We start from the raw sequence: 19,131 nt of genomic DNA, 5'->3' as shown, positions 1-19,131 counted from the left end.
TGTGTGCTACAAAGGTTATGGTGCCTTTGAACAGTGGCATACTGAGGGGTGGGGGCTTGGGGTGCTCCCCCCATAAAAAAATAATGACCAAACAAAAAAGTAGAAAGGACAATAACAGAAAACATAGAAAGTGAAATATATCATTTTCTGAATATTATGTCAAAATCACAAAGTTGGATTTTTTAATAAAAAAAGTGGAAATTTTTGCTTCCTCGCTTCACAACTTTTTAATACATTTTCCCCGATCTGCCATATCTTGCTCCTTCAAAATTGACTTAATACACCATTGCCATTGAAAGACATGAATCCTTTCCTGTTTGTCCTGTCAAGCACATAATTAAACTTGGTGAAGGATTCAATAACCCCTTGAAAATAGGATTCCTGCCTTTTATACGTACCATAACATAATTTGTTTCACATTAAAATAACATAATTTTTTTCACATAATAAAAGGATTTGAATGATTACAAATTCTTCCAATTAATAATGCAAATCTTCTTACTTGGGTTGACAAAAAGTATCTTCTTTTCTTACTTATGAAGGAAAATTCAAAGGTAAAAGAAGTTTAAATGAAAAACCATATAATTCAGGAAAATAAATAAATTTGTAAATGAAATTTGACAGCATAATTTGAAAACTATGGCAAAGATAATGAAAAAATTAAGAGGAAGTCTGCTGAGTAGCCAAACTCTAATCATCAAATTTCCAATTTCTGCCATTTTGGCGCAAGCCTCTTTTTGAACAAAAACGTACCGTGTTTGCTCAAGCATGAACAAAATTAATTTTTTTAATGGCATTTCAAAGATAAGATCTTAGAGTATCTATTAGTATCAAAATATAGACATAATGATTTGAAACAAATTTTTTATAGACTTTTCAAAACTGTCCCGTTTTTTTTTGATACGCACTGTATAGATTATTTCATATGCATATTTCAACAATTTAAAACGAGGAAATTTTATAAGAATTTTTTTATGTTAATCATGTTGAAAATGATTGTACTTATATACATTCCTTTGTTATTTAAGTGTGAAAATAAAATCAATCAAAAGATCAAATCAATATTCAAATAGTACTGTTAGATTTCTATTTTAGTTGTATAGAAAGCTACAATAAAGTCAGTCCTGAAATGAATAGTGAAGATAGTATACAAATATACCAGGCTTTGAGTAAGTATAGCGGAAATTATTCATCCGAGGTTGGACTGGCATTACTAGTAATTTTGCCAGTACAACCAAGGATGAATAATTCCCTCTTTACTTTCAAAATAAAGGCCTGGAATAATTGTTTTATATCATACTTTAATAAGTTATAGCAATAGATCTTGAAAATCTAGTTCTTGTGCTCGTTTAGTTCATACTTTTTCATCTGAACCAAACGCTGCGCTGATTGATCTATTTCTCCTGCGCCGTCATGGAATAGCAAAATTTCTTCAGTAGGCATTTCATTATCAGCATCAGAAAATATTGAGAATATGTTTGGTCACATGATGCTATTTAAACCAATGAGCACACAGGATTTAATTTATGTAGGATATAATGGTGTCTATTATATAGCAACCTTACTATCGGACTGTACCAATTTTCTGCTTGTCTATCTTATCTGTAAGTGTGGGTTTAGATGAACTTTGGGATGTCCTTTTGAAGGTGTCGAGGAAGAAAGTCTATCCAACATTCCTTATTTTTTGTAATATGATCTCTCAGTCTATAAGAACATGAAAAAACCCTTTTGTACCTTGTAATAATAATTTGTATAGTGCAGCCACTATATAGATATACTCTACAGAGCTTTGGTTACTCCTATTGCTTCTACAACTTTATAAAAACCAATCGTCTACTTAAACACTACCCTACACAGATGTGTCTTCAATAATGTTTTGAAAGCAGGTATAGATTGGGCCGTTCTAATTCTAAGGAGGAGGAGTTGGTTCCACAGTTTTGGAGCTGCGTAGCTGAATGTACAGTCTCCAAGAGTTGGCTTTGGTTTTAGAGTAGGGTATTTTCAAAAGTAATCACTTCACAGGTAATGTGAAGTTGATGGCAATTTCATGACACCATATGCAGCAATTTGAATCTAAGACAAAGGCCAAAGGGTGTTCAGGAGCTTGATATAGCAATCTGGGCATAGCATAATGAAAGGGTCTATTAACCCTATCTAGGCCGGGGTATTTGGGGAGTTCCTATGGCCGGGGGGGGGGCCTCCCAGGCCCCCCCTAAGATCTCGGCCGTCGACCGCACGGTCGCGCCGAAAATTGGCACGCGGGTTGCCTGGGACATAATCTACAAGATTGTATAGTAATTTATTTCATGCGAATCGCTATTAAGTGATTATGCTAATTTATGCGTAATTAGTATGCGAAATCATACTTTTTCCTCTAACTCCCTAAATAAAGCTCCAAATGTACTAATTTTTGGTATAGAAACTCTTTGTGGTGTCCTTAGCAAGTGTACATGAAAAAATTTGTGATATCAAATTATTTTTTATGTATTATATTGTATTTTGCAATTATGTATTTCTTTGTTTTTTTGACCTTTTGTTTTTCATTGTTTTTTCAATGAAATTTGTTGGGGACTCTTCTGTGATCATAAAAAGCATAAAATGAATACATTTAGACTAGCAAAACTAAAAATAATCATACATTTATGTATTTTGGTTGAAAACACAATTTGCATTGACTTTGTACACAAAATCACGTTTTTGAGCAATTTTCGGTCTGACATGCACTTACATAATGTTGCGTAATTTCGGAACCACGTACCCGGGTGAAACAAAATTGGTCTCAAAAGTTGCGCAAGACTTGAAAGTAAAAAGTCAGTAAGCGGCGCGGTCAAAAAATTTCGCACGGCGAAAATATCGCGCGATTTGTTGAGGGGGGGGCCTCCCAGGCCCCCCCCCCCCCCCCGGCCTAGATAGGGTTAATAGAAGCACTATCTTTTGTACATGGAGATGTCATTGAATTCACTGTGAGATGTCATATCAGATTACTCTTTGTATCTATATAAATTGTATAGCTTATATAATTTATAAAAGGACAATTCTACTTCAGAAAAATGTTGATTTGAATCTATATATAAATTGAAACAAGTATAACACTGCAAATTTCATCAATATTGGATGTAAAATGAGAAAGTTATGAGATTTTAAAGTTTTGTTTATTTTTCACAAAACAGTGATATGCATAACTCAGTGACATGCAAATGAGACAGTCTATGATGTCCCTCACTATTTCTTTCACTTTTCATTGTTTGATTTATACAATATTTTAATATTTTTACAGAATTGACAATACGCACCAACTTAACTTTACCAAAAAAAGTGTTAAAACCATGGTAATTCCACATGTTCAAGGTGGAATAAAACTTTGACATGACAATGGGGAGAAAATTCAGTGATGATGGTCATCACTACTCTCTAATACCCTTTTTGTCTCCTTGTTTCTAGTGTTGTTGCATGTCTCTGGTCTATATTATGGTTGTTCCACTTTATATGTTTGTCATTTTGCCTCCGACGAAGATATTGCTAGGATCGAAAGCTTAGGCCCCTTTTGACTCTAATTTACTCCATTGGCTCTCTAGTTTTCAGCAGCTTCTTTTTGCTATTTTTCTGAAATTCAGCGAAACTTTAAAATTTCATATCTTCCTAATTTCATATCCAATTTTGATGATTTTTTTCAGCATTATGCTTGCTGGATTTTTCTCTTTCAAAATCAACTTTTTGGTGGGATGTACTTGTCATCTATATTTCTTCACAACCAGATATCGATCTTCAAATGATCTTGGAGACAAATTGAACAGTGAATCATAATAAGTTACAATTAGGCACCTCACGTGGCTTCTCATAGTAAATCGGGGGAGCATTTCACCAACATTTTTATCCGACAAGTTGTCAGATCTGACATATCTCCTGGATTTTGATTGGCTGAGAGGCAATGTTACTATGGTAACTGTCAGATAAATCGGGACTTGTCAGATAAAACGTCTTAACAAGTCCTTTCATGAAATGCTCCCAGGATTACCAACAACATCATACATGAAATATCACTCAATTGATTAAACATAAAGACTGTCTCATATCAGCCTTCGTTGGAATTTTGACAAGCATATGTATAGAATCAATGTTGTTTATCAGAAACAGTGGAAACGACCAATAGAAGCTATTTAATTCCCAATGGGCCAGAATAATTCGCTAAGTCCCAAATAAGCAGGTATATTATTTGGGAGTCTATCGTTTTTTCAGAGTCTGGTGTCATTGAATTGTAATCTACTACTCATAAAAGCTCATGACAGACTGATTTCAAGGCAGTCTAAACGGGACTATATCACTGATATGAATACTCTAATCCTGTTAGAATATTCTAAGAATGTTCAGTAGTTGACTGAAATGTGAATTACATGTAAATAGAATGTACAACACGGAATAATTTTCCTGGTATCGCATCGCAATTTGCTCTACATTTTTGAAAGACGGCTATGCTTAAAGTTTTTTGTATAGCATATTTTTACATAGGACTGTACATTACTTAGTTGAGAGCTTTTCTCTTATGACTAAAAATGCTATTCAAATTCATCTGTAAAGCAAAATTATTCCCTGTACAATATTCACACTTGGGCAAGATTTGATGCATAATAATAATATTCCGCATTTATATAGCGCTTAACACATCAGAACGACATCTGTAAGCGCTTGACCCCGGTCATCAGATCCTTGCATGCTCGCATACAAGCACCTTCTCCACTCCCTGGGGAGCATTCCAACATTAGTTCCATGACTCAATCGCTAGGCATACTACATAGGCTTTCGCCTCCTACCGGGTACCCATTTAAAACCTGGGTGGAGAATGCAAAATGTGGATTGACGCCTTAACAAAGGACGCTAGGACATGGTGGGATTCGAACACACGACCCTCCAATTACAAGGCGAGAGTCAGAACCACTACACCACGGTGCTTCCACGCCAATCATCCAATCATTCAAGGACAATAAAAATACATGAATATAATAGAATATAGTACTGACAAGAGTCCAGTGACATAGAATATACAATCAATTCAATGATTGATTACAACATTGGGCATATTATTGATTGTATAATCTCATGTAACAAGGTACAGGGCCCAATCGTCCATAAAGGTATTGTGTGACACACACAAATCAATTGTAATCATACTGAGGTGCAATTTCTGGTAGGGTATGGTGCATTGGTTGGATAGGACTCCAGGGGTGAGGATAGAACAACCCCTGAATCAGCTGCAGGATAATAGTAGGTACCAGAAGCACCTGACGGTAAGGGGTAGGGTGCCGAGGGTTGTGGGTGGGGTGCGGGAGGCGGTAGGTGTGTTTGAGGGTAGGGAGCTGTGGGTGATGCGTAAAGTCTCTGATTGCATTGTTCCCCCGATGGACTGATGCCTTCAAAACCTACAGATCTATAATTTAGGATTTCATCATATGATGGGGGTGGCAGTAGACCCACTGCATCCACTGCAGGTTGGATATTGTTCTGTTCTGGTGTACCTTCCCTTGGTACAATTACATCAGCCAAAGGCACGGCTCCTGGACTGGGGACATCCTCGGTGGGGACTGCCCTGTGTTGCGATGGTGTCCTTTTATTGCACTTCAAACAGCAAAGACAGAGAAACAGAACTCCTGCTAAGCATCCAACACCGATTCCCACCATCACTCCAACCGATGGACCACTACCTGAGAATGATCAATCCAAATATTTTCATTTCATCTATAGAGCAATCCGTCGCAGTTTTAAATCCATTCAAAACTATAAAGATCAGTTAAATTCCTTTTCATTTTAATTACATTATTCTCACAGTATTGTTTAAATGTTTAGTAATCTTCCTGCTTATGGGAGATCCCTAAAATTACATATTTATTATCTTCTGTGTGTATACCAATTGCTTATTAAGATCAGGGGAGCGTTTCATCAAAGGACTTGTCAGACGTTTTATCCGACAAGTCCTGTTTTATGCGACAGTTGCTATAGTAACAGTGCTTCTAAACCAATCAGAATCCAGGAAAGATGTCAGATCTGACAACTTGTCGGACGAAAATATTGATGAAACGCCCCCCAGGGGACCGTTTCATGAAAGTCAGTACTGACAAGTTGTCTTTCTCTGACAGTTACCATAGTAACAGCCAGAGCCAGTACCTTTCAGCCAATCAAAACCAAAGATTTCACTGAAATTGTCAGCACTGATAATTTAGTCAGTGCTTATATATGGGTTGCCCGTCAGTATTAATCACTGGACATGAATAGAAGAAATAACACATTAAAGCTTCATATGTGCTGGACAATATAAAGCCTGAAATGGGAAGTTGTCAGAGCCTTAAATCGCAACAAAAGCCTAAAATTTGGCATCTCGGGTCAAAATCACTGCAGTGCACACAATAGTCGAGCTATTCCCCCCCAAAAGTCTCCTAAAGATGTCTTAAATTTCAAGTAAATAAAGGCAAATCCTAAATTTTAATACCCGAAATAGCTGATTTCATAAAAGTAAAAATCTACATAACAGGGATGTAGTCGAGGCTGGCCTTGCCTCAAGTCACTTGTACAAAGTCTATTGGTGGAAGTTTTGTCCAGCAGCCTTTTGACCTGGAAGAATCAGCCTTGACTACATCCCTGCTAGATCAAATACACAGTACTCATATTAATGGCATGATGAATGAAGTGAGTACAAGCACAAGAGTCACATTTGACCTTAATAATGGAGTTTTTTTTGCAACAGCTACGCAGACGTTTTCTGAAATGCAGAGAATCTATTGTCGAATGCCCTTCATGAATAAAACAACTGACATATTTGCATTTTTTTTAGTTTTGAACTGCAGACATGTGTTGGTCCGGTACACCAATTTTCAACAAAGACCTCCCTGGTTTTCATTGTGATTTGACTTGCATTTTCAATGCATTTGCTGCGTGCTAGGATTGATTCTGCTTTGCAGTGAGAAAACTCACCGAGTGATACAAGAACCCATTTGTCTTACCTTTGACATAGCACTCAATGCCTATATCCTCTGAGTGTTGGCAGTCATGCACTCCCCAGCCATTGTGAACGCAGTACTCCAACCGCTCTTCATCTCCGATGCATTCTACCGTATCCAAAAGTATTGCTCTGGACTCCCCGTACGTCCCGTACCCATGATCAGCTGCCATGAAGTAAGCTCCGTTCTTGGTAAACCCAAGCTGCTGGCAAACCACTTGAGTGTCCAGTGCGTCCCAGCCGTCATCGCAGACAGTGCCCCATTGGTGATCGTGGTAGACCTCTAAACGGCCAACCTTGTCCGAGGGTCCATCCACAAGGCGCACTGACATATCACCTGGATTTGATAAGGATGAATTCATATTCAGGACATACTTTTTCACTCGTATCATCCTCTCTCATCCTTATTGGTTCACCCTTCACCCTAATTGGTTTTTCCATTCCCCCCCCTCTCTGGTTAAATTGATGTGTAACCCTACTTGTGAATATATTATAAAAATATATCAGGCTTTAAGAAAGTTCCAAGTTAGGAACAACATCATGAGGGACTGGTGACCCTTTCTTACGCTTAATCAGATTCTAAATTATTGATATTCTCCTCGGCTTATTGAGTTGAATCCCAATCTTCACAGATTTATAATTTTGTTATTTGTGAAGATTAAATAAAAAAAAGTTCACTGCCATTGTGTTAAAACGGGCAAATCTGATTTGGCACAAGAAAGAATCATCAGTTGTGTGCATTCAATTTGTGCGTAAAGTCATGCATAACTTAAGAAAAGATTTTATAAGACACGATTCTCGGTTTAATTTCTTGAAATGGTTTCCCTTAAATCAGTATGGAAGATCACTTCTCTTCACAATCTCCTGGCCGGGAATGATCTTAGTAGGGTCCCATGCTTTGCACAGTGTGGAGTAATCCGCACAATGTGTGCAAAGATCTTTTCCAGGAGAACGCTGTGTCCTCACCTATGCTTAAAGATAAATTCCAGTATTAATAATGATCTCAAAATTAGTTTTTACAGAATCTAATATAATGACCACCCAAGTGTCTGTTTGTATGAATAAAAAATATGTGGCAAAGGATTCTGGAAGAAACTGTGTAATTGCTGAGAAATAAGCAAAATAAGCGCGGATTTGGTCACTTCCGTCGGGTCTTTATACCAGCAATAATAATACACTGTCCCACGAGTGCCTATCTGTGTTGGTGATCTTCAGTGTGAATATTTTTCGGCGTAGATTTCAAGATTTCACAAAGTTCAGTTTATGTAACTATACCAGATCTAGATCCTCAATGATATACTGACAATTAAACCTGGTTTTACAGATTTTCTCATGAAATCAGTGTTTATTGCAGCTACTGGCATTTCTCTTTAAACTAAATTGACAAGGCAAAGCGATATTGAAAACCACATCACAAGGTGGGTTTCCAACCTTGGAAGACAAAATTGCTTCCAAGACTGTTTTGAGCGTTCCAATGACACGTTTAGCTAGTTTCCACCAAACTGGTTTCCACCAAACTGGTTTTAGTACTGTAATGAGAACAGGGTCAAAGATGCCTTACCAGACCTTGCTAAGCATCTGACGCCTACATCTTCAGAATGCGAACAGTCATGATGATCACTACTACCGCGGGGGCAGTCAGTCAATGCCAGCTCAGCACCACTGCATTGCATATTATCCATCCAAATTCTCCCATAACCTCGCCCAAATGAGGCTTCTCCGTACACTGAGTGGACCCCTGGATAACCAAGCTGACGACAGGCCACTTTACCATCGTTCATATCAAATTCATCATCGCACACTGTACCCCATTCATTGTTGAGGAAAAGCTCTAGCCGCCCCTCATTGTCCGTCTCCCCATCCATCAGTCTAAGTGTTTGGTTGCCCTCTGAAAGAAAATAATAACTAGAATTTAATTCGTCATGCGGACGAATTAGGTGGTCTGTCATGATTTGTCATTCAGTGTCGGCTAATGTATGAAATAAATCATTTAGATATCATTGATAATCTTGATCGTAGACATCCTAAGAATAAGTTTTGACCATTGCTAAATGTGATTATTGATGTGGTGATGACAATCGTCAGACATACATATTCAAACAGATACATACAAGATAGATGATTATATACATGTATATAGATGGATGGAGTGATGGATGGAGCGATGGATGGATCAAGTGATCGATTGAGAGATAAATGGTAGGTGGTTATATTAATAAAACATAGATAGACAGACAGACAGACATATAGATAGATAAATAGATAGATAGATAGATAGAGACAAATAGATTGATATAGATAGATAGCCAGACAGACATACATATAGAAAGATAGATAGAGACAGGCAGATAGATTGATGGATATATAGAATGATAGATAGATATACATATCTAAACAGATAGATATGTTATATTAGACAGAGAGAGAGATAGATAGACAGATACATATACAAAGTAGGTAGATAGACAGATAGACATATATATGGATAGATAGATTTATAACAGATAGCGGATGGACGGATATGATTAGATAGATATAATACGAAAAAAGTAATTATAATCTGTTTTATTTTGCAATGTTTTAGCTATTAATTATCAGAATTGTTATAATTGATCATGCGCAAGATAGTAAAAAAAAAAAAAAAAATTATGTTCACCCGCGGACTCGAACCCCTGCCCGCATGATTGAATGAGATGCAAGTCTGACGCCTTACCGATTGAGCTAGCATATTTCCCATAGACTTTACACGTAAGCAAATTTGAGAATTACAATTCCAATTTTGCAAGCGAAATACGGGCATGATCCCGGCATCTGATCAAAAAATGGAGGGCACATATGCGAAAGCTTAGAATCTCAGCTACAACATACTAAAAGCTCAGGGAAAACCGACACGAAAAACTGGAGATATGGCTCACGAAATAGAGGAATGTCAAATCTAGTTTTGAGAAAAAGTCATGTCCCATAGAGATTACACGCAAAATGAGGAAAAATGACATGCCTCTTTTCATCGCTGTTTTACGCAATGATGCGTTTCTCAAAACGAAAATTTATGTTAACTGAGGAGAAAGAGTACATTCTAAACTACAACATATCAAAATCTGGGCGAAAACCGATCTATATTCGAGAAGTTACAACCAAATTTGCATAAATTTGATGACGTCATTTTTGAAAAAATGAAATTTTTAGTTTAGGCGCCATTTTGATGACGTCATGATCAAATTGAGGGACAATGGTGACATGAAATCAAATCTGCAACTAATACTCTATCGATATATGAAAAAAAATTGGGGGTCAACGGACTATTTAAAGAGCTACAGTGAATTTGCAATAGGCATGTTTTTGCCCATATATGGCCTATAGTGAGAGCTCGCGCGCACACGTGCTGCAAACTTTAACGGGTGTTAATTTCGTCATTAATGGTCGTAGAAGGTTGATCAAGGTATCAAATTGTTCAGAATTTTATTATCAATGCAAAGATGTAAAAAAAACGGTGTTTCTGCGTTGCGTTAAGGCGTTACGCGCGGAAGCGCGAGCGCAAAATTTTGAAATGCTTAAAATGACCTGAAACGTACTCTACTTTGGTCAAAAAGTGATTTTGAGCATTTTTAAATTTTGACGCGCGCGTCGTGACCTCCAGGTGACCTTTGATGACATGACCTGATGACCCTTGACCTGAAGTTGATGTGATGTTAATTTGATTGATTTTTGATAATTGATAATGGAGATATCATTGATAATGTGATTTTACAAAATGGCGCCTAGATGACGTCATCATGACCTGATGACCTTGAAAAGCTTATTTTGACGTGTCCATGACAGATCCTATAAATGACATGAAATTCAATGAAATTGATCAAGTCTATTTTGAGATAACTTGGCGACAAGAAAAATCCGTAAAAATAAATAAATAAATAAAAATAATAAGAAAATTCTGAAGAAATTAAGAGGTGATCTGTCAAAGACAGACCACCTAATTATACGAGACTGTAGAGGTATTTTTTGAGAGCTACAGGGCTCAATGTGACAGCTAATTAAAACAAAATTAAATCCTACAAATTATCTGAAATATGAAACGACATATTCTTTACTGATTGTGGAAATTTTACTGCAGAGAGGATGAGGGGCGTCTGTGTATAATGTGGTCAGAGACGATTTGATGACCACCCTTTTCAGACCTCAATTTTAGTTCTCTAGATACTCAATTCCACTCCAAAGTTGCTAAGGCACTCCAGATATACATGTAAGCTCGCTCTATAACATAGCATGAGCACCCTATTTTGCATATTCATTGACCATGTTTTTCTTTCTGCCCGATAGATCACAGCTTTCAAGACCCTTTATTTCAAACATTGCAACCAGTTCCTTGTACCATCATTTTTGAGGTTTTATGAGGCACACCTCCGTTAAATTAGAATTTGAGTGCGCCCCCTGCATGGACAAATGTCTGAGTTTAAGATGTTTACTTATTAAGTGTTTGAGATATTAGCCCTACTAGTCACCATGGAAAAAGAAGATGTTGAATCACCACCTCAACAAAGCGGTCACTAAAGTAGCAAGTATAAATAAATTGAGGGCATTTGATAAAACTTTTCATAAAAATACCTGGGAACAATGCACACCTGACTCCTGCATCATCTGCATGGTCACAAACGTTGGCTCCCCAGATATCATGATGGCATTCATCAAGTCTCTTCTCGATGCCGCTGCAACGAACAACGTCAAGCCAGATTTTCCCTGTACCTTGTCCACTGGCGAGTCCTACCATATCAACGCCTGGGTAACCAAGTTGTCGACAGGCTACCAGACCGTCGACCATGTCCCATTCTGTAAAGCAGACTGTACCCCAAGCCCCGAGATGGTAAATCTCAAGACGCCCCTCGTTTACGTCCTTTCCTCCGGTCAATCTCAGTGATCCTTCAGAGTCTGATAAATAAAAGAAAATACGCAGTAATATGAAAGCAGGCAGTTTATAAATACTCATGCATACCAATAGTCAATAGACAATGAATAATCTGAATATTGTTGACACTGTGCTTTCCCTCCTTGATAACATGGGCGGAAATCCCAAGAGGGGATTTTTGTCTCGCCCACCAGAGGTGAAGGCGAGACTTCTGGATCCAAATGTTGCCCGTCACAAACCTAATGACACATAACTCCGCAACCGAAAGTAGCTTTTCAAGCAAACTTGGATGGTAGATGGATTTGGGGGACCTGCATGTCATGCTGCAGTCAGAGGTCACATGGTAAGGTCAAAGGTCATTTCCAGGTCAACGTTAAAGTTTACATACAAGACTCTTATGACACCTAACTCTACAACCGTAAGTCACTTTTCAACCAAACTTGGTTGGTAGATGGACTTGGGGGACCTGCATGTTATGCTGCAGTCGGAGGTCACATGGTAAGGTCAAAGGTCATTTTTTAGGTCAACGTTAAAGTTTACATGCAAGACTCTCTTATGACAAGTGTTATTCCATTCAAGTCATTTCACAATGAAGTTTCGATACAATTGTTGCGTGCTCTCGCAAATCACGATATTTATGGTTATTTTCATAAGTGGGTGAGACACAAAATCGCTTTTGCCTTGTTTGAAAGGGGGGACCAATATCAAACCCCCCCCCCCCTTTTTGTGGAAGGAGCAAAAAAGAAGGGGGGGAAGAAAAATAGAAAAAAGGGAAAAGAGGAGAAAAAGTGAAAAGACATCTTTCACGTCACTGTATAAAATTTTTGCTCACGCTTCCTGCATGCCTGTTCTATGAGATACATATCTCACTCACATTTTGACAGGTGAGTCATGTATACCTATATAAATTCTAACAAACTACATAAAATCTCCCATTCATGACAGTTAATAAAAAACTTCAGCTCGCGATTTGTGCTCACATTATTTTTGTTAAAAATATATCAACCCATGCATCCTATTTATAAAATCCAGTTTTCTGGCCGTAATATATATCAACAAATTTCACGCTCTCATGAGGCTTCTTAGATTTAAAAGTAAGATAACATTTTCATGAATTCCTAAAAATCAAATTGTTCTTTCATCTTGTACTTAGGAAGAGGAATAGGCAGATAGTCATCATTTTCATATGACAAAATATCCTTAGAATATCCCAGTCCTAGGTCAAAATAATAATCCATATCAACTTCAGAATTTTCCTTCTCAGGGCTTAAAAGAGTGCTTAAATTCAACCTTTTCCGATCGGAATATCTTATAGTTTTTAGCTTGCACTTAATGCTCACATTAATTAAATCGGAGGGGGCGTGTCCATATGAAATATTTTGATTTTCTCGTCATTGTCATGTGAAGTGAAGTTTCATTCCTCCCTGAACACGTGGAATTCCATTATTTCAACATTTTGTGCTTCAGACAAGGAGGTCCCAATCGTCAAATTCGTAAAAATTGAAATATTGTATAAAAATTCAAACAATAAAAAACAAAAGAAATAGTGAGTGAGTGACATCATCAACTCTCCCAATTGGATGTAACTGGCTCGTTCATATAAATATTTTGTTAAAAATAAGCGAAACTTTGAAATGTCATAACTTTATTTTACATCCGATTTTGATGAAATCTTCAGCATTGTGCTTGTCTGATTATTCTCTATTGATTCAAATTAACATTTTTCTGAGGCGGACTTGACCTTTAAGTTATCCAGTTTCAGAGCAGAATAACTTTTCTGCTCCTGCTTTACGCTCGCATTATTAGTGTAGGTAGATACCCAATCATCATCATCTTTCTGATTTACAAAACATGATTAGTGTGTCCCGTTTTAGGTCTGAATATCAATTTTGTTTCCTGTAAATTATACATATCCTATTAATGAATAAAAAGAGTGCTTAGAATGTCCAGATTTTAGGTCGGAGTGTCAAAAATTGTCAGCTTGCGCCTCCCACTCACATTATTTCATTCTTAAAATATGAATCATCTTCATGATTAACTAAAAACAGTCCTTGACAGGTCCTTTTTGATCAGACCAAAACGTATTAAATATATTCAAATAAACTTTGAAAGTAATGACAGCAATTTAATAATTACCTCTAACATGGCCAAAGTTCATTGACCTTAAGTGACCGTTGCCTTAATCATGTGACCTGAAATTCGCACAGGATGTTTAGTGATATTTGATTACACCTATGTCCAAGTTATATGAATCAGATCCATAAACTTTTAAAGTTATGATGGTAATTCAACAGATACCCCCAACTTGGTCAAACTTCATTGACCATAAATGACATTTTACCTTGGTCATGTGAATTGAAATTCAGGCAGGATCTTCAGTAATATTTTATTACCCTTATGGCCAACTTTCATGAACTAGGTCCATATACATTCGAAATTATGATGACATTTCAAAAACTTTACCTTAGGTTAAGAATGTGATGTTGATTCCCCCAACACGGTCTAAGTTCATTGACCCAAACTGACCTTTGAACTTAGTCATGTAACCTGAAACTCAGGCAGGATGTTTAGTACTACTTGGTTAAACTTATATAAAAAGTTTCATGAACTAGGTCCATATACTTTCTTATGTATGCTATCATTTCAAAAACTTAACCTTCAATTAAGATTTGATGTTGACGCCACCGCCGTCAGAAAAGCAACGCCTATAGTCTCACTCTGCTACATGTATGCCGGCAAGACAAAAATGATCACCTTGATGATCAACACAGATATGCACGTGGAACAGAGTGTTATCATTGCTTGGAAAATGTTGTGCTTATTTTGCTAATTTCTCAACATTAAATAATTGCTTGCAGAATCATTTGACACATATTTTTCAAACCACGTATACAGCAGACACTAGGGTGGTCATTTTATTGGATTCTATATACAAACTCATTTTGAAGTCACTACAACTGGTATTTATCTTTAATCTCGTTGCTTTGTATAAAGAAAAGTGAATAACATAAATCAAAAGACACCATGTAACTAACATTCTTGACATCTGACCCCTACATCTTGAGTGCAATCATCACTCCCCCAGGTGCGACGATGAAAGCAGTACAACAATGATGTCTCCGTCCCTGTACAGCTCACTTCAGCTAGCTGAACTAATCCAGTTCCTTCACCGTACACGGCGCCCTCGGAGAACGTTTCAGATACTCCTAAATAGCCAAGCTGGCGACAGACCACCATAGATTCATTGTCATCCCAATCATCGCTGCACACTCTTCCCCATTGCGCATACATATAGATTTCCACCCTCCCTTCAGAAGGTGTTGATCCTCCGACAAGCCTCAGGTCTGGTAAAAAAAAAAAAAACAAGATCAGGAAAAATTGAAATCACATTGAATGATAGGAAGGCAACTTAAATTACCCCCCACACCCAAGGCCCTGGGAATGATTTTCAAATAGGTTGTGCTGTGGGTCTTGTTAAGGGGATTTTCATCAGTACTGCCGGATTTTTTAAAAATAACTAACAAAAACAAATTCCAATTGATATTAGGTAGCAATATGGATAGCAGCAAAATGTGTTATAGGAATAAGTTATATGTAAGTGAAGAGACTGAGGATGCTTGACAGAAAAAGATGATATTATACTTATATGGGTGTATTAATGTTTAGGTATATTACGGTATGTATGTGCGTGTATATTTATGCATTGATATGTATCTCGCATCTAATATTTCATCCAAGATTGGTATTTTTTGTTTCTTTTTTTTTTCTGGGTTTTTTTATACCTCGTTGTTACTACGTTAAATGTTGTATTATTTTTTTTTCTTATGTTTCTTTGTTTTTGATGATGATCCTTCAATGTCAGGATTTTTATATCAATAAACTTTTGAATTTGAATTTGAATTCAGAATAATATTAACAAAAAGAAAGGTTATTGCTCCAAAATCTCTGTCATTTGCAAGGATTATTTTTTTATGGGGGGGGGGTCGTCAACCTGATATCCAGAGGATGCTGCCTACATGTAAATACCATACTAAGCACCCCAACTTAAGGGCTATGTACAAATTATCTTGTCCATGACATTTGCTTCAAAGGGAAACAAGTGGAATGCCTCTGGCCATCTCACCTGCATCACGCGGTTCAATATAGCAGCAGTGCTGACTTTGAACTCGCACAAGATGTTCAGTGATACATGGTTACTCTTATGTCCACTTTTTATGAACGAGACCAATAAACTTACAGAGATATGATGGTTATTCAACAAAAAAACCCCAACATGGCCAAAGCTCATTGACCTTACATGACCTTTGACCTTGATCATGTGACCTGAAACTCGCACAGGATGTTCAGTGATACTTGATTACTCTTATGTACAAGTTTCATGAATCAGATCCATAAACTTTCAAAGTTTTGATGGTAATTCAACAGATACACCCAATTCGGCCAAAGTTCATTGACCTTTGACCTTGGTCATGTGACCTGAAACGCGCACAGGATGTTCAGTGATATTTGATTACTCATATATCCAAGTTTAATGAACTAGACTTATAAACTTTCAAAGTTATGATGGTAATTCAACAGATACCCCCGATTCAGCCAAAGTTCATTGACCCTAAATGACCTTTGACCTTAATCATGAGACCTGAAACTTGCACAAAATATTCAGTGATGCTTGATTACTATTATGTCTAAGTTTCATGAATCAGATCCATAAACTTTCAAAGTTATGATGGGAATTCAACATATATCCCCAATTTGGCCAAAGTTCATTGACCCTAAATGACCTTTGACCATGGTCACGTGACGTGAAACTCACGCAGGATGTTCAGTGATACTTGATTAACCTTATGTCCAAGTTTCATGAACTAGGTCCATATATTTTCTAAGTTATGATGACATTTCAAAAACTTAACCTCAGGTTAAGATTTCGATGTTGATTCCTTCAACATGGTCTAAGTTCATGGACCTTAAATGACCTTTGACCTTGGTCATGTGACATGAAACTTTAATAGGATGTTCAGTAATACTTGATTAACCTTATGGCCAAGTTTCATGAACTAGAACCATATACTTTCTAAGTTATGATGTCATTTCAAAAACTTAACCTCAGGTTAAGATTTGATGTTGACGCCGCCGCCGCCGCTGTCGGAAAAGCGGCGCCTATAGTCTCACTCTGCTTCGCAGACCTGTGAGACAAAAATTACTAATTGAAACTCTGCACACTACAGCCAAACATTTAAAGGACAAGTCCACCCCAACAAAAACGTGATTTCAATAAAAAGAGAAAAATTCAACAAGCATGATGAAAATTTGATTGATTGATGAAAATTTGATTGATTGATGAAAATTTCATCAAAATCGGAAAGAAAGTTATGACATTTTAAAGTTTCGCTTCATTTCACAAAACAATTATATGAACAAGCCAGTTACATGAAAATGAGAGTCAATGAGAGTCGATGATGTCACTCACTCACTATTTCTTTTGTTTTTTGTTTGAAATATGAAATATTGTGATTTTCTCGTCATTGTCATGTATAATGAAGTTTCATTCCTGCCTGAACACATGGAATTCCATTATTTTAACATTTTGTGCTTCAGGCAAGGAGATCCTAATCATCAAATTCGTAAAAATTGAAATACAATAAAGAACAAAAGAAATAGTGAGTGACATCATCGACTCTCTCATTTGGATGTAACTGGCTCGTTCATATTACTATTTTGTTAAAAATAAGCGAAAGTTTGAAATGTCATAACTTTCTTATTTTACATCTGATTTTGATGAAATCTTCAGCATTGTGCTTGTCTGATTTTTTTTCTCTATTGATTCAAATCAACATTTTTCTGTCAGTTTTCATTACAGCTATTTATCATATAACTTGGCTCTTATGTAAATTTAATTCTTTGAATTATTTTTTTCTAAATTAAATATAGAGATTGAAAAATGAAAATTTTCTTACCATATTACTTTCCACCAATAGAGGGCATATACAAAAATATGCCAAAATTTCATTTTTTTTGAGCGCTCTGGTGAATACAAAAATTATTCCCAACTTACTAATGAAAAATAAAATGCAACTGTATGGAAATCAGTAATTTTGGTCACAAAGGTGATATTTTAATGATTTTTCAAAGACTATGTACAGCATTGGCATACCATAGTCTTACCTGTACATTCCCACATGCACAAGCAGGATGGTTGCAGTGAACAAGTGTATGGGGTCTACCATCGTATTAACCCAGGGAACTCCCGACCGCTACCCCCGCTACGCGGGCGGGAATTCCCTGGGTTACCATCGTATGTATGCATAAGAATTGTACATGGAAATGGTCGTGCTAGTTCATTTTTTACCATACTTACCATAATTTCCTTGAGCAAAAATTGTCCGGAAAGGTACAATAAAAAACAGAAAGATGCAGCTTACAAGGCCAGTCATCAAATACATCACTTTTCTGGACTCGACTGGCTCGACTGCACTGATGCCTTCACTCTCAGAGCGAGAGATATATTCAAGGGTCGCTCGACGTACGTACGTAGATATCCGGATATGGGTTCACGGCCGGCGCCGGCGATAAAGGCAGCGCCGGCGCCGCACATAAATCGTCGATTCGGCCTGATTTGGCTCAGCTCAGCTAGCTAGCTGCGAGCGAGCGCTTTCGACATGAAAGGTGGGCGTGGCAAAAAGGGGCGGGTCACATGTGTGGTTCATTATCTTTTTCAATCTCGAGCAATGAAAAGTGTTAGTTTTCTTTTTCTTTGTATTAAATCTGCCAATGAATGTACAAAACGTGTAACTGGATTAATGAGGTAGATCGTGTGATACTATTTTTGCCACTGATTAGAATATAAATACCGCAAGATAGGGAGTATTGGTAACTCCTTTTATTACAATGCTATAAAACATTGGAATTCCCTTCCCAATTACATAAAGGAGATAGGAAACTTAAGAGGAAATTGAAAGAATATCTTTCACTTGAGAGTCAAAAAGAAGATGCAAATGATATGTTATACGGTTGATTTAGCCTGAATACTGACCTAGGTCTTTTCTCTTCTCTACCAGGTATTATTATGTACATAGTGTGGTTGTGAAGCTTCGATATGTCCTTTCTTCTATTCTTTCTATTTCTTTTATCTCTTCCTATTCTCCTCTTCGTGTTGTTATTGTCACGGTCGTCACCGTTTTTGCTGTTGTTCTTCTCCTTATTTATTTTCCTTCGTTATCAGTTTCTTCCGTCTCGTACTCCTCGTCCC

At 37.0% G+C, this 19,131-nt stretch overlaps 1 protein-coding gene across 1 annotated transcript; it reads right to left on the bottom strand.

Annotated features, from left to right (window-relative positions):
• Positions 1 to 4,551: 4,551 nt before the first annotated feature.
• Positions 4,552 to 18,375, bottom strand: LOC121407865 (neurotrypsin-like). The gene is made up of 6 exons (XM_041599097.1): positions 18,241 to 18,375; positions 14,921 to 15,229; positions 11,588 to 11,908; positions 8,547 to 8,873; positions 6,990 to 7,322; positions 4,552 to 5,696 (listed from the first exon to the last, which is right to left on the bottom strand). The coding sequence occupies exons 1-6, from the start codon at positions 18,323 to 18,325 to the stop codon at positions 5,161 to 5,163; spliced, it is 1,911 nt and encodes a 636-aa protein (XP_041455031.1). The 5' UTR covers positions 18,326 to 18,375; the 3' UTR covers positions 4,552 to 5,160.
• Positions 18,376 to 19,131: the final 756 nt, after the last annotated feature.

Source organism: Lytechinus variegatus, chromosome 2 (genome assembly GCF_018143015.1).
Source record: "Lytechinus variegatus isolate NC3 chromosome 2, Lvar_3.0, whole genome shotgun sequence".
Taxonomy (NCBI): domain Eukaryota; kingdom Metazoa; phylum Echinodermata; class Echinoidea; order Temnopleuroida; family Toxopneustidae; genus Lytechinus; species Lytechinus variegatus.
This window is presented reverse-complemented; position numbering and strand designations above follow the sequence as displayed.

Excerpts from the sequence above, each read along its gene's own strand:
- LOC121407865 (XM_041599097.1), bottom strand. The coding sequence starts at position 18,325 with ATGTATTTGATGACTGGCCTTGTAAGCTGCATCTTTCTGTTTTTTATT. Across the intron at positions 15,230-18,240 it reads TTTTGCTCAAGGAAATTATG|ACCTGAGGCTTGTCGGAGGA; the intron begins GTAAGTATGGTA and ends TTTTTTTACCAG. Across the intron at positions 8,874-11,587 it reads CAGGTGTGCATTGTTCCCAG|AGGGCAACCAAACACTTAGA; the intron begins GTATTTTTATGA and ends ATTTTCTTTCAG.